Consider the following 24,789-nt stretch of genomic DNA (forward strand, 5'->3'; position numbering starts at 1 on the left):
ACTCGGAATCAGCCTCACTTCTCTGATGCTAGTTATATTACCTGTGCTGAATTAAAATTTAAACTATGCGTTGAGAGCTATAAACAGATCCATAACTAGGTGACATTTTTATATGCACTAAAAGGGGCTAAAATATGCATTACAAACATTTGAAACATGCACCTAAAATATGCACCAAAATTTTAACAACTTACCCTAAAAATGTAATACTTCCCACAATTATAAGAATATTGAAGAATTCCCATCTATAGGCATATATTTCTTGCATGGTTGGCTCATACAAATTTTTCAACATGGACAGTGAAAAATTCTTGCATTTTTATTGTATTTTAACAAAAAGACCTTTAAGAAAAATAAATAGGGGAGTAGTTACTGAAGCTTATTTGAGATGATTTGTCTAAAATAGTGTACTCATTATGCTCTTGAGCTTGAGTTATTAACTGTACATCAATAACAAAAATTGTAAAATAAATTAATAAAAATTTCATAAATGGCAATAGCAACCTTTTTTACATGCTCAAGAAATTGTGGTAGAACTATACTGTGTAAGATAAAACTAAATTGGTGTGAGCAACAGCTACAGAAGTGCATACTTGCACATTATGGCTCAAGGTTTACAAAACCCCGAAATTATGGCAAGAAGATCAATTTCCTAGTGACGTATTATTATCAGAACAAAAAAGAATAGTTTCTATCTTCACCTTGGATGTCATTGTGGTTAAATTGTTTCAGTCTGTACATTCTCTACTACTATTGTATCAGTTTGCATAATAATATACTTATTGATGTTTTCCTGAATTTGACTTGTTCTCTGCATGGTGACATTTCCAGATTTATGTCATCACCCCTGTATAAGCTGGTAAACAGTTGCTTATTGTTGTCTACATATGCCTGTAAAACACTTTAGATCTGGTTGCTCTGCATCTACCCTGAAGACGTGAAAGTGTCACAATATGTATTCTTTGTGCTCAATCAATTGTTTGCTACTTCACCTTTACAACAGAGTATGGAAGATCTTATAATTTGAATTTTATGAAATGCCAACTTTTATAACAGTGTCAGCACAACATACTATGAAGCCAGTGATCTCAGGTTCGATTTCTGTGTTAGGCATGAATGTACTGTGCAGAGGCGTGGCGTGCATGTAACCGGTGTTACCTGCTACGTCCCGGGTAGCGGTGCACTTCACAAGTACACTTACCTTATAAGCTCAGCAGAGCATGCTGGATAATCCCAGGGTTCGGGTTGAATTACTCCGTTCCTTCCCCTTGGATCCACAGGTGAAGTCCAATGACAACCCACGAGGTTGTCCTCCTGATGCAGGTATCCACAAGTATGAAATACACTTTCGAAATAAAAGAAAAACCGCAATATGTTCAACTTTACGTTTATTATAGACACACACATATATCATGTAAGACTAAAATTACAATTAAAAATACTTTCGAACGGTACAGCACGAGATGCATAAGCCTATCTTTCCCGTAACGTGAATCACCTCTTGCTACTTCAAATCTCTCCACGCGACTACTAACCGTTTTTCTGGAAGGCGAAAACACCTCCCCAGTTACACAGTGTTACCAGACACAATAACCTTTTAATACAAGGAAGTTGTTAAAAGCAAACAGTAATATATTAGAAATATACAGTAATCTGGCACAGAGAATTTAGGTATGTGGTGGCAACAATGCAATGAAAAGCACGTGATCTTCTCACACCACAAGAGTTTAAATAAATCAACAATGGCTTTCAAAATATAAGAGAAACGAACGGCGTTTGCCAGAAACATGAAACAACAAATAGATATAAAGAATTTAACTCAGAAATTATTAACTTAGGCTTCACTAACTTGATTAAAATTAAACTTACAACAATCTTTAGAACATTTAAAGGCAAATATATTTATGAATATATATATGAATTATGAACTGTATAATACCAACTATAATAAGCATGAAATAATAATATAAGATATAATAATAATAATATAAAACCACGAAGTAATGGCAAACTCGGGGTCATTACAATATCCCCCCCTCTTCCAAATAAAAAAATCTTTAAATGAGAAAAGCGAAGAAAAGTATTTTTTTTATGTATATAAAACATATATAAAACTTGTCTGTGAAAGAAAACATACTAACAACGAAGTATCTTAAACATTGATTACACAAATGTTTTGCAACGTATTCACAATAAACAGATTATGGAGATAACAAACCAAAGTTAGTGTACTATTCCATTCTTGTACACAAAAAAAAAATCCATCTTTAAATATCTTGTTGTTTCACTCAAAGCTTTGTTACAAAACAAGCTTCCAAAAGAATTTACATGTGTGCACAGAGCTTAATCTTTAGCTTGCAATACGTAATTCGTGTTTTTCTTTGACAGTAAAAATATTCTACCCTTTTAACTTACATTAGAAACATATACGATTCGTAAATACAAGCTGTTCAACAATCACAGAAAACAATTACAAAAGGAAAAGTTGTCGGCACTTTGACAACCATCGCCGAACATGAGAAAAAGTTACCAATCTAAGCATTGTTACAGTCATGCTTCTCCACAAAAGAAAACTAAACCAAAAGAAAACATTCAAATATTTACAGGAAATTACAGTCGCAAGGTTCATTCATTGTTACAGGCTTTTACAGAAAAAGCACGTTCTTGCTTTGAAGAGAAATAAACAGATATCTTTCTTATACTCTCAGTTCTTTTTTTTTCTTGCATTTCAACCTAAGATTTAACAGAACAATGGATTCTTTTGTTTGACAGTATTGAGTAATGAAAAGAACAAAACAACAATTGAATAAATATGTTTACTCGCACTCGGAGGGTTCTTGCGGGACGATAAGTTTTCTCCGTTCCGATGAACAATTAAAAAGTTTTAAATTATCCAAATTTACTTTCGCAAATTCTGTCAGGTTGTCTGGTTGTAGAAGAACAGCTGTGTTGTGTTTAAGTTTGGTGGCAATGTATGGACCAATATAGGTTTCAAATAGCTTATGGATTTGTTTCCGAAATGCAGAGCTGTGCTTGTGAGTTTTCATAAAGACCAGATCTCCGGACTTCAACGGTCTTGCATTTTTGGAGTTTAACTTCAGATTTTTCCGGGAAGTTTGCCGCTGTGAGACTATGATTAATTTGGATTTCCATATGTTCTGGTCTGCTGGTTTCTCTTCTGGCCAAAATGCAGCAATGCGCGAGTCGTTGGGTAACGGCCGGTTGAAGAATAGTTCAGACGGTGCATAGCCGGTTACTTCTGAGATCGCATTGTTTAGGAGCCAAACAATATCAGTAATGAATTTCGCCCACAATTGATGATCTCTATGACAATAAAGGCGCAATAATCGCAATATCTCCTGATTAGTACGTTCAACAAGATTGCTGCTCGGATGATAAGATGTAGTAAAGACAGAGGAAATTCCCTTGGATTTTAAAAAGTCCTTCAACATAGATGATGTAAATTGAGTTCCCCTATCCGATAGTATTGCCTTCACCACAGGATAGTGTGCTAAATATTGCTTAGTCAAGATTCCTGTAATTTCTTGCGTGGTGGCTCTTTTCATAGGGTACGCACTTACAAATATTGTGCCTACGTCAATCATGGTTAACAAGTAATTGTACCCTTGTGAAACTGGTAATTTTCCAATTATATCTATTGACAATAGCTCACGAGGAGCCTTCGGTGCAATATGTAATTCTTCCTTGAGTAACTTCAATTTATCTACTTTAGTACGCGCACACGTGACACAATCTCGGACATATTTTACAGTGTCAGATTTCAACTTACGCCAGTAATATCTATATTTAATATGTCTATACGTTTTACTGATACCAAAATGTCCTTTGTGGTCATGATTTTGTTCCAGGATTTTCATTTTCAAACTAACTGGTACACAAAGTTTCCATTGTACTTCTTCCCCTGCAATCTTTCTAAATAATAAGCCACCATGCATTTTATATAAGTGTTGCACTTTCGTTTCTCCGGGACTTACATTCTCAGAGGTTTTCTGCAAAACTATGATGATTTGGGAGCAGAACATATCCAGATTTTGAGCGTTAGCCCAAATTTCCATTTCTTCTTCTTCTTCTCGAACATGCCAGATATAATTAATGTGAAAAGTAGTGGATTCGGGTAATGTGACAGTATTTTCTTCATCAATAGCATAACGACTCAGGGTGTCTGCAATGTGATTAGACTTGCCCGTGACGTACACGATCTGGAACTGGTACGCTTGTAACTTTAATGACCATCTGGTCAGACGGCTGTTCAAGTCCTGTGAATTTCTTAACCAGACAAGCCCGCGGTGGTCAGTGTAGATGGTAAAAGGTCGTCCCTTGAGATAAATAGAGAATTTATCGACACCGTACACAATCGCAAGACACTCCAGTTCATGAATTGAATAGTGGCGTTCACTGTTTCTTAATTTCCTGCTAGCGCAATGAATCACACGAGTGTCATCGCCACATTTTTGAAATAACATACATCCCAGACCTTCCATGCAGGCGTCGCACTGAAGACAAAAGTCAACGTTAAAGTCGGGTTGCGCTAAAGCAGCCGGATTCACTAAGTCATATTTTAGCTGTTCGAAACTCAGCTGATGTTCCTCTAACCACTTCCACTTCACGGTTTTCGAGAGCAGAGAATATGAGGGATCCGCTTTAATAGCAAATCCTGAAATAAACTTACTACGCCAGTTGGCAAGTTCTAGAAACTTTCGCAAGTCCTTCCGACACTTAGGCACAGGAAACTTTATAATTGCATCATTCTTTTTTGGATCTGCCCTTACTCCGTCACCAGATACTATATGTCCGAGGTAACACACCTCACTCTTTGCAAATTCGCACTTCTTCAGTTTGATTGTCATCCCAACTTCTGTTAAACGATTTAACACAAACTCCAAATGAGATAGATGCGTTTTGAAATCAGGGCTATGGATCAGAATATCGTTGAGGTACACTGTTAGAAAGTCAGAAGTTTCTGGTCCAAAGATTTGATGCATAATATGCACAAAGACACTTGGGGCGTTTGCAAGTCCATAGGGCATCTTCAGAAATTCGAAGAAGCGTCCACGATCAGAAAAAGCTGTATATTTTCGACACTCTGGCTTAATTTTTACCTGTAGGTATCCACAGGCAAGATCTGCACTAGTGAAATATTTAGAACCATTAAATTGACGGATTGCTTCATCAATCGGAGGTACGTGATTTCGAGGCACAATGATCTTAGAGTTCAAAAACCTTAAATCTAATACTGGTCTAACTGATCCGTCAGGCTTGTCTACTACATGTACAGGATTTAAATATGGTGAGATAGTTTCTTGAATAACTCCCCACTGCTTCCATTGTTCTAATTCTTTGTTGGGTGCAGCACGTTTAGAGATGGGAATCGGATAAGGCTTCCGAAATACAGGAATTTGATCAATTAAATTTATTTCACATTCCAGTCCTTTGACCGTTCCTGGTCTGTCAGAAAACATCGGTTGATATTTTAAAATTAAATCTAACAGTTCCGTTCGTTCTGAAATACTCAAAAGTAATACTTTCATCGACCTTGCACTTCAAATCCTCCTCACTAGCCATCCACTTGTCATACTGAACGTGGTGCACAGCCTTCCTTTGCTCATTTGCACCCACGTTAAAAACTATATTCTCAGACAAGGATGATTCATCATCGAGGCGAAGTATCAGCTGATTGGTTTGAAAGTCCACATTAGCCTTGTAGTCACGCAGGAACGGAACTCCTAAAAACATATCTGCCGAAATGTTTTTAATCACAAAAATGTCCACTTGAACTTACTGTCCATCAAATGATATTGTAAGTTTTCGTTTTCCACACACACGTACGTGCTGTTTTCCTGTAAAGTCTGTCAGCCTAACTTGTGGTTCCTTTGTAAGTGTCATGCCACAGAATTTCTGTACTAAACGTTCTCAAATTTCATAATTCAACAAGGATACCTCGCTTCCGGTGTCGATGACACAAGATACCGGAAGTCAAGCGATGTTACTATGCACGATCGGAGTGGTGCTATTTGAAGATAAATTTTGAATTTTAAATACGGCACCTCGGATCACAGCCTTTTCAGTTTCAGTTAAATCAATCGTTGTGGTCACTCCAAAAAATCTCGAATCACTAACGTGGGATAGCTCCTCAAGATGCTCTTGCCCAACACGGAGCTGATCAATTAAGCAAGGTGAGAGTTTTCCGCAGAATTCCCACCTGCCTGATTCATGTTCCAGTAGTAGTTTCGAGTGTCATTTATGGCCTGTTGCTGTTCGTGACTTAACGGAAGCTCATCAGTGTTTGTTTCAGCGTTCACCATCGGGTTATGATGGGGAGAGTACGATCTTGACCGTTGATAACTCGGCCTGTATCGCTGTCATCGACGAGCAGGTGGTGTCCATTGCCTCGTTAATTCTGACCGCTCATCTACTTGAGACGTCCGATCCTGTTGATTCTGCCATCGAGAAGTATTGTACGGATGAAATGAATTCTGGTTTTGGTTGTTAGGATGGTTATTTTGTCTTACCATCCTTACTTGTGGAGCTTGGTTATTTTGTGTATGACAAAAGTTAGAGTCTTCCTGTCATCGTACGCCAGCCGTGTTGTCGTACGTTTGCCAACCCATCGGTTCTTCACACACTTCGTAACTTTTAAGAAATGTTGTCAGGTCACAAATGTTCCTAGGAGCGTTGGCAAGGCACAGATGTCGCAATCAAAAAGGGAGCTGTTCGATTATCAAAGTCACCACTTCATTTTCCCGTAAACTGTCAGACAGGTTCTTGAAAGCAGCGTAGGTACTCCAGGAGTAGCATTCTATGGACGAATTAGTTTGCCTAGAATAACGACGCCATCGCAAAGCAGCAAGTTGTCGTTGTTTAGCTTCCGGGGAAGCAAACTGTGCCCGGAACTGTCACAAAAGTCCTCATAATTTCGGAACTGGTCACGGTTCGCGGAAAGCCAATGTTCAGCCGTTCCCACAAAGATTCATGACAGCAAACCTACTCGACACTCATAAGGTACATGCATTAGGTGAAAGCTAAGGTTTAGGTCTGTCAGATATTTTTCCGCTGAGTACGCTTCAATGTTTCCGTCAAATTTTGGTAACTGGTTTATGTCTGTCATGCGTGGCAAACGAAGATTCCACTCTCTTAAAGGAGCACTATCCCAATCGGACACTTCATCAGTTACTCTCCGTTCGTGAACGTCGTACTGTCCAACACGAACTGTCTCTCGAGCAGGTACAACAGACTCGCGCAAAGAAGGTCGATGATCTCTCTCAATGTGCAAGGACTGCTGTTGTACGTACATTCCTGCAGTGTCACGGGGCGACGAGGTAATGTTTTCGCCTACTGGAGAGGTAACAGTCTCCTCTCGAACAACTAAATCTGTCACATGCTGCCGAAGATCTGCAATGTCATTTTGTAGGTTCGTGTGGGTCTCCGTTACAGTCTCTTGTAGTTGGGTCCGCAGACCAGAAATGTCCTGCGAAAGTTCGGTCACTTGATCCTTCAACACGCCTACATCGGACTCGAAGGACAGTCTGCTTGGACACTAGACCCTGTTGTGCTTCTTCAACTTGGCCAATACGTTCAGATGTAAGCTGTATTTGAACAGGAAGAGCACTCAGTTGTTGCATAATGTCACCAAGCTTTCCCGCTATCTGTTCATTACTCTCCCTTTGTTTTTCAGATAATGCGGTGATGAACTGTTCTTGTCGTTGCCGGTCTCTCTCTTCCCGCTCACGTTCCTGGGCTAACCTGCTCTCTTCCCGGTCACGTTCCTGGGCTAACCGCTCACGTTCCTTTTCAGCAATGGCAGCAATCATCTGATCCTGTCTCTCCATCACGGCCTTTATCCAATCCGGGATCACTGACACGGTGCCTAGCACAGGTTCCACCGGCCTCATCCTCTGTTCAAAGCATGTTTGACACAACAACTCCTTGTCATTCTCGCCAACCACAGTCTCTGCCCGTGCCACACACCCAGTGTGGAATAACCTGTCACAATTTTGACATCGGTATCTAGATTTTTCTGTCCAGGTAATGCTGCAACACGCCGCTGTCGTCCCCTGTACTCCGCTGCGTGATTGGCTCCTTAGGTTCTTCCTATCCATCTTCTGGGAAAGTGGTATAAATTTTGGGAGGACACAAAACACTCGGGACCACTGGGAAGCACTTCACACAATGGGAGAAAGGACAATCTTCACTCTTCACGAGCCCCGCGATGTGGTGCCAAAAATCTGCTACGTCCCGCGTAGCGGTGCACTTCACAAGTACACTTACCTTATAAGCTCATCAGAGCTTGCTGGATAATCCCAGGGTTTGGGTTGAATTACTGCGTTCCTTCCCCTTAGATCCACAGGTGAAGTCCAATGACAACCAACGAGGTTGTCCTCTTGATGCAGGTATCCACAAGTATGAAATACACTTTCGAAATAAAAGAAAAACCGCAATATGTTCAACTTTACGTTTATTATAGACACGCACGTATATCATGTAAGACTAAAATTACAATTAAAAATACTTTCGAACGGTACAGCACGAGTAAGCCTATCTTTCCCGTAACGCAAATCACCTCTTGCTACTTCAAATCTCTCCACGCGACTACTAACCGTTTTTCTGGAAGGCGAAAACACCTCCCCAGTTACACAGTGTTACCAGACACAATAACCTTTTAATACAAGGAAGTTGTTAAAAGCAAACAGTAATATATTAGAAATGTACAGTAATCTGGCACAGAGAATTTAGGTATGTGGTGGCAACAATGCAATGAAAAGCACGTGATCTTCTCACACCACAAGAGTTTAAATAAATCAACTTACGTTTAAAAAATAAAAGAGACGAACGGCGTTTGCCAGAAACATGGAACAACAAATAGATATAAAGAATTTAACTCAGAAATTATTAACTTAGGCTTCACTAACTTGATTAAAATTAATCTTACAACAATCTTTATAACATTTAAAGTCAAATATATTTATGAATATATATATGAATTGTGAACTGTATAATACCAACTATAATAAGCATGAAATAATAATATAAGATATAATAATAATAATAATATAAGATATAATAATAATAATATAAGATATAATAATAATAATATAAAACCTACCGCAGGTAACAGAAAAATGTAAAGAAATTAAAAAGTTTTTTTTCTTAATAAAATAACGACATTGTTAAATAAGTTACCGAGTTGAGTGTATATTGCAGAGGACATTTTTTCTGCATCTGACAAAAGTGAAGAGACAGGCCGTTCCGTTACCCTCAAGAGGCAACAGGAGGAAAGGGCGCTAAAGCAAGGGAACAGCAGGGAAAACCTTGAGGAGGCAAGTGTGCTACGTGGTTATTCATATGCCTGTTAGGAGCCCTGTTGCTGCTGCAACCTACCGGATCAGCAAGTGTTGTCACATTGGATTTCCAAAAGAGAGCTAAATCCCGCATAAAACGGGGATGCTATTTCTCTGAAGCAACGAGAGCTAGACTGCAAAGTTGGATGTAACTACAACTGAAACCATTTACGTAATAGACGAAAAGATAAATACTTCATGCGATTCGTGATTTGGACAAACCTTGCTCCAAAAAAACTAAGTTGGCAACAGGACTTCCCTTCCACGGCTGGAGGAGGGGAATGCTGTCATCTGCTCACCGCAGAAACGTCAAACTGACCCGAATGTGTGGTTCTTCTCCCCCTTTCCACCTCTTTGCAAAGGAACAGAGATGGTTGACAATACTCGACTACTATTCACTGGATTTTCGCGGTAACTCTCTCATGAGTGGTAGTTCTTTCTAGGAGTGATTGTGGCTAAATAAATCACTGAGTGGTTTGGAAAAAAAAAAGAACGAAATGAACAAAAATCCATGTTTTTTTTGGTGGGGTACGTCTGATGACCGCGACGGGTAACACTTTTGAAAAAGTCACGCCATGCCACTGGTACTGTGTTTGTCTAATCATTTTCTTAATCAGTTCATTGTTCTTCATCATTACAATTAACCCATGAGGTAGAAAAATGACATAAAATAACTGAAATACAAAGATAAATATGATATGAGATTAAATTCACAGCACTAACACAGTTGACATTTATTTCTTACACAAATGTGCAATAATTACATACAATTTGTAATAAATTACGATTTATTAACTTATCGGGACACTTTTGGCTTAGAAAACATTCTTTTTTTTTTAAGATTGAAAAGTTATGAAACATTTTGCTTGATACTAGATGTATAATATTTCAATGCTATACAGGGAGCAGAACTGAATTTACACTAATTCATCCACTATGCTAATGATTTGAATGGTGTCCATGCCAATGTAACCAGCTATCTTCAATTTTTCTCTTTAGGATGTTGGATTGAATTACTCCCAGTTTTCGGAGTCAGATTACAAACCATTCAACAAGTTAATTGTAATTTTATTATTAGTCTGCCGAATTATAATTAGTAGGGATGGGCCGATATGAAATTTTGGCCGATACCGATAAAGTACCGATATAAAATTTACCGATACCGATAACCGATATTCTACCGATCCGATATAAAATTAGAAATGGTCCTTGAAGAACCTGAAATGATCATTGATCTCCTTAATAAATGCGTGTTTCAAGGTGACTGCAGTGCAAAAGAAGTTGAATATTTAGACATTTATCTTTTTAGAAGGAAGGGCATGGAGATTATCCATAAAAATTACAACAAAATGTTAGAATATTGCACTAAATTATCAGATATTTATCGATATATCGGATCGGTAAAATAATCGGTAATTTTACCGATAAACCGATACACCGATATGCCTATATCAGCCGATACCGATAGAGTACCGATTAATCGGTCCCATCCCTAATAATTAGTCCATGCTGATGATGATAAATTTATACAATGACCTTGGTTTTGGAAGAAAAGTAGAATTTGTAGTTGTAATAATGAGCAAATGGTGAAGATATAAGCTGTTAGTTTGTGAATAAAGATAAGTATTTATTGCAAATATATGTTGGTTTTGATTCATTTTGTTCTTTCAGGAGAGTGGAGTTTGGCCATGGATATATGTGTAGCCAGTTAATAGTATGCATTACCAAGAATACCATTGGTGTGTGGAACTTGTTGAATTTGATGCTGACTTTTACTGTATCCATTGAGACAACAGCTTTTGCCTGTGGTCCATTTTCAGAATATATGGCTGCATTTAGCAAGAACAATAAATGTAAGTACACTCTCACTCACTTAATACCCCCTCTTAATCTCCCCTCCCCTCCTCTCAATCTCCCCTCCCCTCCCCTCCTCTCAATCTCCCATCCCCTCCTCTCAATCTCCCATCCCCTCCTCTCAATCTCCCATCCCCTCCTCTCAATCTCCCCTCCCCTCCCCTCCTCTCAATCTCCCCTCCCCTTCTCTCAATCTCCCCTCCCCTCCCCTCCTCTCTCTCCCACTCTCTCTCTCTCCCACTCACTCACTCTCTCACTCACTCACATATAACACTCATACTAGGGCTGTGTGATATATCGAGGTGATATTTTTAAAATATCAAAGCATCAATATTGTAAAAATATTGGCCAATATATTGATATCGAAAATTTCGATGTCGATATTTGATATATCCATATCAAAAATATCAACATCGATATGTCGATATCTATATCAATATTATCGACATATGGTAGTGTTGCATTCCTTACATACAAGTTAAAAGAAGCATAATGATGTTAAGATAACAAGTAATGTGCTCACCATGCAGGGACAGAACTTGGGAGGTGAATGATGAGAGATTGCCTCTGATTAACATGGAAACCAAATGCGTGCAACAACCAATAAAAATAACAAGATAACAAGGTTCCTACTTTATAGAACTTGCTGGTTACGTTTGTGTGCCCAAGTATAGGGATGGTATAGATACGATACGAGCCAATACTTGCCAAAGACTTGGTCTCAAGTTGTAAATAATTGTCTCATTCTTGGTCTCGCCTCGATATACAGCATATACACAGCACAAAATATTTTGTAATAACATTTTTCTGTTTGATGCATAGTTTCGATGCTACTTCAAATTGAAAGAAGATGAGTCTGTATTGTCACGATCGTCGATATCGGTATTGTCCAGATTGTTGATATTGACATCAATATTTTTGATATTCGATATATTGAGTAGATATCGATATTCAATGTATATTGAAAAATTGATATCGCACAGCCCTAACTCATACCAGTACTTTCTGAAATAATTTTGTCCAGGGTTTGTTCAGCAAAAGTTTCGAGTTTGAACATTGCACTGAACATCAGATAAGGATATCTTGCTGCATTATCCGATACCACTGGCATTCTCCAATGCTGATAAATTGGCATTGGTATCGGCTCAGCTCTAAGGAACATTAATGTGAAGATTTATTATTACTTTTTGGTAAGAATTGTTAATATAGTTTTTACCTGTGTACTTCTCAAATTGGCTCATGTGGAAAAATATAATTTGTGGAGGAATAATTTGTTCTTAGAAGCGATATGGGATATTTTGTTTTGGCTTCGCTGTAGGAGCACAATAAAAGGCAAAATTATGTTCACTTGAAATCACAAACTAAAATGTTATTCCCATTACACATTATACATTATACATTATTTTCCCCTCATATTGCTGTCATGAAGATGTTTTACAGAGGTTTGTCAGAGTGAAGTTACACATCTGCTGCCATCCGAGTAACATGTAACTTAGAAACAAATCTTAAGAAATAAATACCACCTTTGTTACCAAAGGGGCATGATGCCTGTCACTTTGTGGCACTCTGTTCGGGCTTTTATTTTTACCTGTTGGGGACATCATAGCACCTCAGTCTTGTTTGTTGCACATGCACCGGACTGGAAGGGAAAGTTGTTAGTCAGGTGTGTACACTTTGTGGTGTGATGTTCCTTTCCATTTGTCACGTGTTCTTTGTGCTGAAAGTCACCACTTTAGTGCCACATGTCACCTGCCACTGGTTGCATATTTAGAAGTGAAATATCCTCAAAATTGTGTGGATGCATAATGAAACATAAATTATACATTTTGCTTGTAACTTAGGACTTGCAATGGGTGTGCAAGTAAAGTAATATGAGTTTTTGGGACTGATAAAATTCTTATGCAGAAAATAATGTAGAAAATCCATGAATACGTGTAAAATTGGTTACCACTGTAATTTGCCAAATCGCTAACCTGGAAAAATTTTCGGAAACTGCAAAATCAACATGTGAGCTTTTGTTGGGAAATTTTGAAAATACATCAAAACACCTGGAAAACTCTGGTGAAATCAGATGCATTTGTACTTACCAGGATTTGGGATTGAAAATAAATTACATGAAGCAGCATCTTCTACATAAAAATGTTTTTATAGTTTATTTTTGTTCATTTATTTTGAACAATATCGAATAAATTTTATTGTCTTGAATTGCAAGTGCAGTTTAATGTTAAAACTTGTTTATTGACATGTTAAAACACGATAGAAGGATCTGCAAAGTTATAGAATTGTCTGGAAAACCTGGAAGTTGGTTTGGGGAAATGAGTGGGAACTCTGTAAATATATAAATTGTACCACTTGAGAGTAGGACAAAATAGAGAATTCTGCGCCCGAAAGTGGAGCTCGGTGGAGCTCGCCTTAATGGTTTGCTCTCGTAAGGCATGAGCTCCATTTTCTCGCAGTGTTGCCAACACCTTACTCGAAAAAAATCACCAAGGTTTTTTTCTTGGTCTAACCTAACCTAAAGCAAGGAGCTGGCAACCTTGCTTGAGGCTTGCCTTACAAGAGCAAACCATTAAGGCGAGCCCTATTTTCTCGCAGTGTTGCCAACACCTTACTCGAAAAAATCACCAAGGTTTTTTTCTTGGTCTAATCTAACCTAAAGCAAGGAGCTGCCAACCTTGCTTGAGGCTTGCCTTACAGTGCATAAAGCAATTTTTGCCAACCTACCGGTACCCTTGCCAACACCTACCTGCAGCCTTTTTTTTCTTTTTACTTGGCAAGGGCTTACACTGGCGTAACATACACACACTGGGCAAGGAGAGCCGGCAACAAACACACACTGCCGTAAAAGAGAGAGAGATGGATGGATGGATGGATGGCAACACAGTATGTGTGTGCGTGTGTGTGTATAATATGTAGCATTATTAACTAGAGTGTGTTGGCAACCTACCTGCAACTAAAAAAAAGATATGCCAACGTTGCTGTAAGATGAAGAGAGAGAGAGACCTAGAGCTGGCAACAGTGGTGAGCGAATGCGCCTTATCGTAAATTTTTTCCAAGTCCCGGGGGCCAATGTTTATATATATCGTGACCTTTGTAAACCTCTCTCGCGGGAACGATGTGCCACACACGCGCGCGCGCGCGTGCCTCTCATTATTTTCGTATTGTGACGCAAAGAAACAAATAATAATTGTTGTTTTTTAGGATTCCTGGCCCCTATAACCTCGCCAGGGTGCGTGGTGCCCAACCGAAAAAAGTAAAAGGTTTTCTAACGGCTGCGGTTCTAGATAACCACACCTCTGTAGAGTTTCACGTGTTTTTTTTTTTTCTCAAACTTCCATGAAACTCTACAGAGGACCTCCGTAATTGCATGCAACGTGTACTAACGACTCTAGTGTTATTTTGATGTTGTAATATTTTTGGATATAGAGTTTTATTGTGAGATAGATAAAAATAATTATGTTTATTATAATATTTTCTTGATGAAGATGGAGAATATGTGTATGTTACAAATAAAGTTGCATCCTTTTTTTTTTTTCTAGTGTGTGTATGTGTACGTGTTTTTGATGTTCGACAGCATCTGAAACGATAAAAAAAGAAAGAATTTTATTGTTAATTTTCTCGTGTAAAAATAACAACAAATTTTTTGTGCAAAAATTCTGATTGTCTCGTGCTATAGTGCAAAAACTGATGAAAAAAAATATTGTAACTGATAACTGATGAAATTGACATTGTAACTGATCTGAACTAGTGAAATTCGTATTGTGCCATTGTAACTGATTGTGCTAGTACAAAAATTCCTTATTGTGCAAGAAAAGATGTTAAAAACCTGTTAAAACTGCTCTGTGACCCTCTCATTCTTCACGTCGTGGACGAAGGACTTCTCTGCGACCAGGATGACGCTGCATAGAGTATCATCAGGCAGCGCGTCGTGGAACTCGCAGACGATCTTGATGTTGGTGCGATCGTTGACCACCACCTGCTTCCTTTTTGTGGTATTGATGACGAACATCGGCCTGCGGATTTTGAATTCGCTGGGCGTGTAGTACATGTCCACGCTTCCCTCCGTGACCCTCTTGTAAGCCGTGTAAGCTTCGTAAAGTTTGAGGTAATCGTCTTTGGTCATGTCGAGGTTGTAATTCTCGCGCGGGAACACTTCGTTCCTCCCGTTCTTGAGATAAACGTTCTTGATCTTGCAGTCGTCGAACTTGCTGGAATCTTTCTCCTGATTCTTATCGCGCCCGGTCTGAAAGAGCACTACGACGAAATCTGGCATGTCGAACTGTATGTTGTTGAACTGCGTCGTCACGTCGAATTCCATGTGACTTCCCGACGCCATCTTCTGCACGCACTGGTAACCGTGAAAGTGAATCGGCACCTGCGGACTTTTCAAGATCTCCGCTTTGTACTTGAGGGCGTAGTTCGTTTCGTATTCCACGATCGGCATTCTCAATTCCATGCTCCGGATGACGCACTTGGCTGCTTCGGGTAAAGTGTTGGCTATCGGCGTGCCGTCGGCGTTTAAGTTGGTGTATCGCATCAGTGCGTCGTTGTCGTTGGCCGCTCTTCGAAAGGTGACGCGCAATCCTCCCTTCCACATGATCCCCTTGTAGTCGGAGAAGAATCCCGGCAGCAGACGCATGGGAAAGAGCACTGTGTGACTTCTCGTCGATATTTTGGTCCCCGCTTCGAACCCTCCCGCTTGATAGTATGCCGCGTCCGTTTTGGATAATTTCAATGTTCCCACTGCCGTCGACGTGATGCCTGGATAATCGATTCTGTCGATGACGGTGTTGTGTTTCCTCACCTCCACCTGCGAGAACAGGTGAGGCACGAAGTTGTCCACGAGTTTCAAATTGGCATTGGGCGGAAACGCTTCTCCGCTTTCCTTCTTCACAACGTCGAATTGAAGGTAGAGGTCCGCTCTGTGAGGATGAACGAACCCATCCCCTACGTCCACGTCGTATTCGATCTCCCTGTTCGCTTCGTTCAAATTGGCGAACGTGCGACGGTTGGGAGGGAAAGATTGCAATTCGTAACTTTCGATTTGCTCCATTTTTTTTTTTTCACTATGTGTGTTATTTATTATACGTTGATCTCCACGATGGCTGTCGTCGTGGCACCTGCGAAATCCACCACGTCTCCTTTCTCGTTCGTCACCACCAACTCTATGTCGTCTATGCGGTTGCGACATACTGGAAAATAGATCGGCGAAGAGGGTGTGTAGATGATCGGTTCCATGAACTCGGAACTGGGTTTGAACGTGGCGATGATTCCCGGCTGCTTGTGACTTCCCAGCAACCCCCCGTCCGAGGATTTCGTGATCATGCCTTCCGCCACGTTGCAGTGAACGTTCAGAGTTTCGATGGCTAGAAATTTAGGAATATTGACTGCTGTGTGCTTGATGCCAGCTTCGAGTTTTGTGTCGTTCTCGAAACCTAAAAGTTCTCCTATGGTGCCCAGGTCCACGGTTTCCGTCGCCGATAGGATTTCCACTCTGTGCGTGACCGAATTTTGAGAAAGGTACGTGCCTTTGGGTAATTGAGCTTGCAAAGTGGAAAGATTGTATTGGCCTGGCGTGACGACGATGTGTTCGCTTCCGACGCTAATTTTGTTGTTGTGCTGCGTGACGTTAGGTATGAGGTACATGCTGTAGAATGCACGCAGAGCTACGGATTTAGGATAGACGATGTCGTCGTGCAGCGTGAGTTTCAAGATTGAGGATTCGCTCGTGAGATGGAACACGCCCATCGTGTTTCAGGTTCCACAATGCTTTCTGGAAATCTTCGATCGTAGGCTAATTTATTTTAGAGAGAAACGCGAGCATGGAGAGACAGAGATGACCGCAGTTCTCGTCTCCGAAATTTTGAATGCGTTCGTCGTTGTAGTATATAGAAGTTTTGTTCGTTTTCAGATAATGGACTAAATTTGTAGGTGGAACGCCTCCGAAAGAATCGAAAACGAATGCTTTGTTATTGTCATCGTTTTTGTGGTAACATATCCAATGCGTGCCTGGATTTTCTTGACTGTCCAAGTTGACTACGCCGCATTCTCTTCTTTTAACGGTTGAAGGTAACAAGTCGGACATGAAAACTCCTCTAAAGTTTTTGATTCGTAACGGTTCGATCAGAGATTCAATGTCTCGGTTGGTGAGTGCTGCTGTTTCTTTTTTTTAAACTTTTTCATCACGCCCTTCCCTTTCTTCTCCATGGCCAGATTATGACGTTTCTGTTCTTCCAATTCCGCCTTGTTCTTCTTCGAGTCGATGACGGTTTTCGCGATGGCGGCACTTCCGCCAGCCAAACTTCCAACGGCCCCCAATGCCGCAAGGATGGCCGGGATGCTGAATATGAAACCTCCGATCTTTTGCTGTTTCCGCGAACGCTGCAAGCATCTCAATTGTGGAGTGCTGAGAAGCAATTTCATTCCGTGTCCTTTCGTCAAGCAAGAACGTTTCTTTTCGCGTTGTTTCTTGGTGAGTAACCCATCGAGGGCACCTAGATTTTTTAGATTGGAGTATGGTATCTGGTACACGACACCCTTGGGCTTCATGTTGATGCTCTCTATATATTTTTTTTCACGGTATGTTATTTATATATATAAATGTTCTGAGATTTTTTTGTTTTGCGTAACTTTTTTTTTTCACGGTATGTTATTTATATATATAAATGTTCCGAGATTTTTTTGTTTCCTTTTGTGTAATTTTTTTTTCAAGGGATGTTATTTTATATATACTCCGCGCAGAGCCGTTACACAAATTCTATTACGTGCTTTGTTTTCTTACCAAGAAGTTCCTTTGTCCCCTTGTACACGATTCGAGTTTTGTTCTCGATTAAGATAGATAGCTTCTGGTCGGATAACATGTTAGCATATCGATCTGGTAAAAATAGACTGTATTGTGCGTTGAGCAACAGACGCACCCTGGGACCATACTGGGTAGAAACAATTGAACCGGAAGTTATCGTGTAAGGTTTGCCGACTTCCAATTCCTGAATTTTTACATACTCTACTGACAAATTTAGCATTTGTTTTAATGCTTGGAGGTCACTTATTTTTTCAGTCGTCATATCGAAGGAGAGAAATTTTCAGTGTGTGTGTTAGAGAAATTTAATTTTTTTTTCACGATGTGTGTTATTTATATATACCGAAGATTTTTTTTTTCACGATGTGTGTTATTTATATATTTTTTTTTTCACGATTTGTATCGAAGATTTTTTTTTGTGTGTGTGCGTTAGAGGAAGAAAGTTCGTGCTTCGGAAAACGCGATGATGTGCGTGATGATTTCTTCAGTTTTCTGTTTGGACTTACGCCAATCATCAGTATATCGTCTTCTTCCCTGCCTCGCCTCGTGCAGTTCGTCCATTCTCTTGTTTAATTTTTCCCCTGCAGCCGAAAGAAGAGTGTCGAGATCATCGCACCTCATTCCACTGATCTCCCGAAGATAATCCTTGACAGCCATTTCACAGGGGATACGAAATTTCGGAGTTGTTCTTGCTACGTGTAAAAGTTTCCCTACATCTTCGCAAGCGTGTTTGAATATTTTACATAGCAGTTCGGGTGGTAAGTCGGTTATGCAAGACATGTTGTTATTATTTTTTTTTTACTGTATGTTATTTATATACCCCACCCAAGTTTTTGTTTCGTGTTCATGGCTATGGTGGTGCCCAGTGCCGCAACTCTTTCTCCCAGCGATGCGTCTCTGCTGACGAATCTTTCGAAAGCTGCGTGCTCTAATTTTCTGTCTGCTTTGTGACGTGTATCCAGATCGGTGCGAGTGGTGTTATAAGCGATGTCGTGATCTTTGCATGCGGCGTCCAACGGATTCACACCCTTGTCTCCTCTCTCCAATCTTTTCTCGAGTTTGGTACCCGGTCCGCAGTACTGGTAGCCAGGTAAATGCATCTCGAAAGGTAACTTGTTGATGATGTCGTTCACGAGTCCCTTTCCTTCGGCCACGTTCCAGAATCTCGGAGGCAGCGTGTTGATAATTTTGATGAGGTAACCTATGCCCTTGTCGTCGTTCACGATGAAGTTGGAAAGTTTGGCGCTGATCATGTCCACGATGCCAACCTTCTCGTTGTAGAAATTACGATTGCCTGCATTCTCCTCTCCTGCAATAACCAACAACCTGTCTATGAGTTTTCTCACGTCGTCCACCCAAACGAATTCTTTGGGTAACGTGTTGTAGAGTTTGACACCGCTGCCTGTTTTGACCTGGTTCCAAATCGGTTTGATGAGATTTCTGTACTTCTCACCGCTGCTCGATTTCACCCTATTCTGCGAGGCGTCGTTGTTCTGGTACAAGGCATCCGTCATGATCAAAATTTCCTTGTAACTCTGGTAATCTTCGTCGGTGTAATCTTTCGGCTGCTTTTTGGCAACGAGTTCCCACAGTCCCACCGTACCCGGATACCTGTTCCAACTATCCTTCTCGCCTAAATTAACTTTAATGTCGTTGCCTTCGAAGGTCACCTTCGATTTTCCAATCTTCCAAACCACACCGCCGCCTTCGTTGCTCTCCATGCTCGGATACAATCCGAACACTTCATCCTTGTCGAATTTCCCCGTGCTCAGGTAGTCTCGTGCCAAAGGTCCCAACTCGATCTTATCCAAAGACGACGACGTGCTACCTATGGCTCGACGTCGTGCCGGTACGTCCTTCAGTTCGAACGGCGTCGAAGGAATGCTCGAAATGGGCGTGGGTACGGTGTAACTTTTAGCTGCAAGTGGTACGAGTTCGTTGATCAAATTTTTATTTTGTTCCGTGACGCCTTTAATTTCTTTACCTAGATCGCTGATGGCGTCGATCACAGGTTGATCTTGACGTTTCTTCTCTTCGTAGAATCCGCGATTCTCGGATTTCCAACCTTTGAAGCGTTTCGCGAGGTAATCGCGAAGCTTGAGATTTTCGTCTTCGATTTTTCGTTTCGTCATAACGTTATTTATACATGTCGTTTCTCACAACGTTGCAACGTTTAGAAAGTCGTTGATTTTGTTTCTGTATTTTCCGTCGTTGGGTTTCCTCGTCATGTCGATCGTCGCGAATCCGAAATCGTCACTGTTCCAACAGTGGGAGCAGCAGCGTTCCGAAAATTGATTGTAGTTCATGTCTCCGCCTACGTAGTCATCGTACGCGTGCTTGAGGTTGGTGTGATCTTGACGAAACAAACATATGAAATTAGCGTTGTCGCGTACTAACTGTTTTGGAATTTTGGAAAACGTTTGAGCTAGGAAGAAGCAATCCATTTCTTTGTGACGACCTTGCGTGAAAAAGTTGCGAATTTCATTTTGATTTTCCAGGATGACATCGTCGAACACAACGACTGAATTTTCACTACAATCGTCGAGTGGTTTTATTTCCGAAGAGAACGTTGCAATGTCCAGACCATCGTACAGTTTCATCAGTTGCTGGTATTTGGATTGCTCCAAACTTTTCGAGAACACGTACAGATGCCTGTTCTTCCAATCTAACCTATTCGGTGCGAGGAGAAAATTGTCCACGAGCAGTGTCGTTTTCCCACACCCCGAAGGACCTACGATCAGACAGCGGATGCTGTCGGGAAGCAACTCGCCGTTCCTTTTCTTCTTTCGATTTTCCGAATCAGGTAGACGTTTCACGACATTCCACGCACTCATAGAATCACTTCGTTTGAATCGATCCAACTCGTGTCCGGAAGTCCCAGCCATTTCACCAAAAGTTTGTTGTTTTGTTACGCAAAACTTTTTCGATAAGGTACGTGTCGGGGTATTTAGTTTTAGAGAGTTCCTCCTCGTAGAAGCGCCCCAATAAAATTTCACCGCCACTGTCCTTTATTATATACGTGTGACGGTTTCCGGGTAGAACTCGAACCACGGTAAAAAGTTCCGTGCTCCAGTTTCGTGTGAAACCCCTGTCGAACGTTCGCTTCAATTTACTGACCCTCACCTGGTCTACAATTTTGTATTTAGGTTTTTTTGTCGTGGGCGTGTACTTTGGACAGTAAACGCTGGAAATTAAACGTTGCTCGTCGGACTTGGTAACGTCAGCTGGCTTCTTGCCTATCGTTCCGTGCACCGTGTGATTATAGTCGTTAACGAGTTCCGGAAGAATGGTGACCCACTTGTAGCTTCCCTGAAGCGTGAAGTGTGACCACATGCGCGATTTCAGAGTGCGATTGAATCTTTCCACGATGCTGGCTTTGATGTGACTGAAAGTCGAATAATGTCGAATGTCATGTTTTTGAATAAACTTTTGGAATACGGCGTTGTAAAATTCCTTCCCGTTGTCTGTTTGCAAAAACCGTGGTCGTCTGCCGCCGCTTTCGCGAAAAATTGTCTTGAATGCTTCCGTGACGCACGTTCCCGTTTTCGCCTTCAAAGGTAGAGCCCATGCGAATTTCGAAAACGTGTCTATGACGGTGAGGAGGTACTTGTTGCCCTTGTTCAATTTATGTACGTTTTTTAGATTGCCGCTGCTCATCTCCACGAGGTCACTTTGCCAGAGGTCGTCGATGCCCTTGGTCACCACCGCCAAACGTTCGTAGTTGCGGCGTGCAGGTTTATGCAATTCTTGGACGATGGCTTGCCTAGACATTTTTTTTTAGAGATTACGTTTGAAGAGAAGCACGAGCGTGATGGGATTCAAAGAGGGTGGCACCTCGCCTGTGTTTTGAATGATCAGCTTATCGCCGGCACTCACGTCAAAAACGGTAAGATCTTCGTCTTCGTGTATTTCATATATGTTGCGCGTTTCGTTCCAACGTGCCAGAGGAATGTTTCCTGCTTTCTGGACACCACGATTCGATATCAAGGTCATGGTGGGAACGCTAGCTTTTCTGCCGTGAGACCAGTACGAAAATTCATTTATCTGAATCGTGCCATCAAGGAGAAACTTGTAGTACGGATGATAAGGATGTAACATGTACAGTTTGTTACCTTCGACGAATGTGGAGATTCTCTGTTGATTGGGTACGCTGTTGATTTCGATGGCTTGCAGAGAATGCAGTTTAGCGAATTTAGTATCGACGCTAACGAGGTTGCTGTGAATCTGTCCCAGTGTATTTTGTACGGGCAACAAATGCTCGACTATGGTATCCGTTACGGTAGAAAATGACGGTTTGATTTTCACTTCCACGTTCAACTGCTTGTAGTTTTCGTTGAGTTCTTGCAGCTTGGCACCGAAAGAGGCCAGCGTCGATTCCTGCGTGGATTCCAGCACTCCAACTTGATCTCTGATGTTGACGACAATGTTCTGAAGGTTCTCGACTTGATTCAATTTCGAGCTCTTCTCGGTAAGATCGTTCACGATGCTTCGCATCTCGGTAAACTGCGTGTGAAGGTCGGCGACGCTCTGCGAAGTGGGCAACGTCGACACCAGCGAAGCAAGTTCGTCTCGAATCTGTTCCACGTTCGCCGTTTCAGTTTCCAATCGTTTCAGCATTCGAGATATGTTCCTTTTCAAAGCGTGTAATTCTTTGGAGGTGGGGAGATTGGCCACCCTACTCTCGAGATCGCTCAACGAACTTTTGATGTCGCTCGAATCGGATAGTGCCGTCACCGCCGTTTTCAATTTTTCCAAATCTTCGCTCGAAGGCACGCTCGTCCGTAACGAATCCAAGTCAGCCTGTATGTTGTCCAGCACGTGATGAAAATGAGCAAGATTGGATTTGACGTTCAAATTTTCCAAATATTCCATCTTCTGCTGAACCGTGCTCAACGTGTCTTGAATGCTCGTCAACGCACTCGCTTCAGCGTGAATATTTTTAATTTCTTCGTTGATCAACTCCAGAGACGCCTGAAGCGTAGCGATGGTGGTTTGAATGTGTTCGAAATCTCGATAGGCCTCCAATTGAATTTTTATGTTCGCGACGCTTTTACCGATGACCTGCAGTTCGTCTGACGAAGGTAGGTTCGTCATGGTATCTTCCAAAGTCTGTAACTTGGATTTAATTTCTTCCAACGTGCTGGTGAATTCTTCTTGTAATTTGGAAACGACGACGTGTAAGCGTTCTATATCGATATCGTTCACGACGGTTTGAAGTTCAGAGAAATTCTTTTCTATTGCCGAAGTTCGTTCTTCGATTTTGAGTTTCAATTTTTCCAAATCTTCATTTTTCGATTGAAATTGCTGTAATTTGGCCAAATCATTTTGAAGCGAATCCACGCTCAACTGTATATTTTGAACGTTGTCGTAAGAAGGTACGTTGACATAATTTTTTTTTAGTGTTTTCAGTTCGGAATCGATTTTCAGAATGGGGTCGAGGCATTGCGTTTGGAGCGTAGCGATCTCCGACTCTAAACTTTTGTTTAAGGTCTCCTGCAAAGCGATCAAATCGCTCCTCAACTTTTTAATTCGGACATCGAGCATGAGAATCTCTTCTGCGTGGTCTACATGCTTAGTGTTGCCGAAAATGTCGTTAGGCATTTTGGTTAATGGTTATTTATAATAGGATAGACGATTCGAAATTCTTGGAAGAGAGGAATGAGTTTGTCATAATCTCCTAGGAGTTCCACGTATAAACAATCTCCTGCAGAAACATCGTACGTAATGTTTGAAAGCATCTTGTCGTGCTTGATTCGAAAAATGTTCTTGCCAGTAGATATTTTGATTTTTCGCCCTTTGTTCTCTGGATTCACAGTGATGCGAAGTTTCCAGTCGATCGGAATTTCGTAGAAATGTAAATTGTTATTGAAGACGTAAAACATCTTGCCCACATCGTCATCCAATTTTGTCCAAATGCTGTTGAGGTGAATGATCAACAGACCGTTGAGTTTAGATAACACGGAAGGTAAGAGGTTATTGGAATTTGGTGGTGCAGTTTCCATGATAGTCTGTTTTTTGAAACCGAACAAATTCATAGGCATGCTAGTTATTTAAGAATACAGTCAAAGTTTTTTTGTAATGACAGTCAGTGTTTTTTTTTGTTTTGTTTTTATGAATCTTCTGTTGAAGATGGGCATATGTTGCAGGTTTTGCTTTCTGCTAAGCGATAGTGCCCCCACGGCAGTGTGTGAATTCCGCACTTCAGGATGCACCTCTTATCATCGTGCGCATCCAAAGCAATCTTCCTGACAATGTTGGTTGTCAATTTATGTTTGACGCTCTGGATTCGATACTCTTTTCGTAGAACAGGTGAGCGAGTTTTCTGGCATTCAACATAATCGTCGAATGCGAGATGCTTTTGTACAACCTGCCTACCTACACCCTTGGCCTTCTTGGTGACAGACCCCTCGGCCCGAATTGCATAGGCTTTGGCCCGAAGTCCAGCAAACTCAAGAATAACATCCCCGTCCTTCTCGTCCTTGAGTTTACCGGGCTCTTTTTTGTTTTGGGGCAGGATGCCGTACTGGTTCGGCTGGGGATAGCCTGATGTGTCGAAAAGCTTGATGAAAGGTGGAATCGACGCTATATCCTTATATGCATCAACTGTGCGAACATGGTAGACCAAGCTGTCCGTATCTGTATATAAAAGAGAAATGTCACGATCATAATGTTTGCACAGTGTACCATAATATGTCTCAAACATATGCAACTTGCTCAAGTCCAGAATCGTGGCACCAACATAAATTGGCTTGTTTAGGTGCACCACAGGTTTATCCATGT

At 40.9% G+C, this 24,789-nt stretch overlaps 1 protein-coding gene across 1 annotated transcript in view; it reads left to right on the forward strand.

Moving 5' to 3' along the window:
- The window catches only part of l(2)05287 (WD repeat-containing protein l(2)05287), a 151,315-nt gene that overhangs the window by 53,910 nt on the left and 72,616 nt on the right, over positions 1 to 24,789 (forward strand). The window contains exon 10 of the mRNA XM_083120484.1: positions 11,028 to 11,209. Coding sequence (XP_082976610.1) covers positions 11,028 to 11,209 — 182 coding nt within the window. The remainder of the gene's footprint in view (positions 1 to 11,027; positions 11,210 to 24,789) is intronic.

This window comes from Lepisma saccharinum, chromosome 4 (genome assembly GCF_977018435.1).
Source record: "Lepisma saccharinum chromosome 4, izLepSacc3.1, whole genome shotgun sequence".
NCBI classification, from domain to species: Eukaryota; Metazoa; Arthropoda; class Insecta; order Zygentoma; family Lepismatidae; genus Lepisma; species Lepisma saccharinum.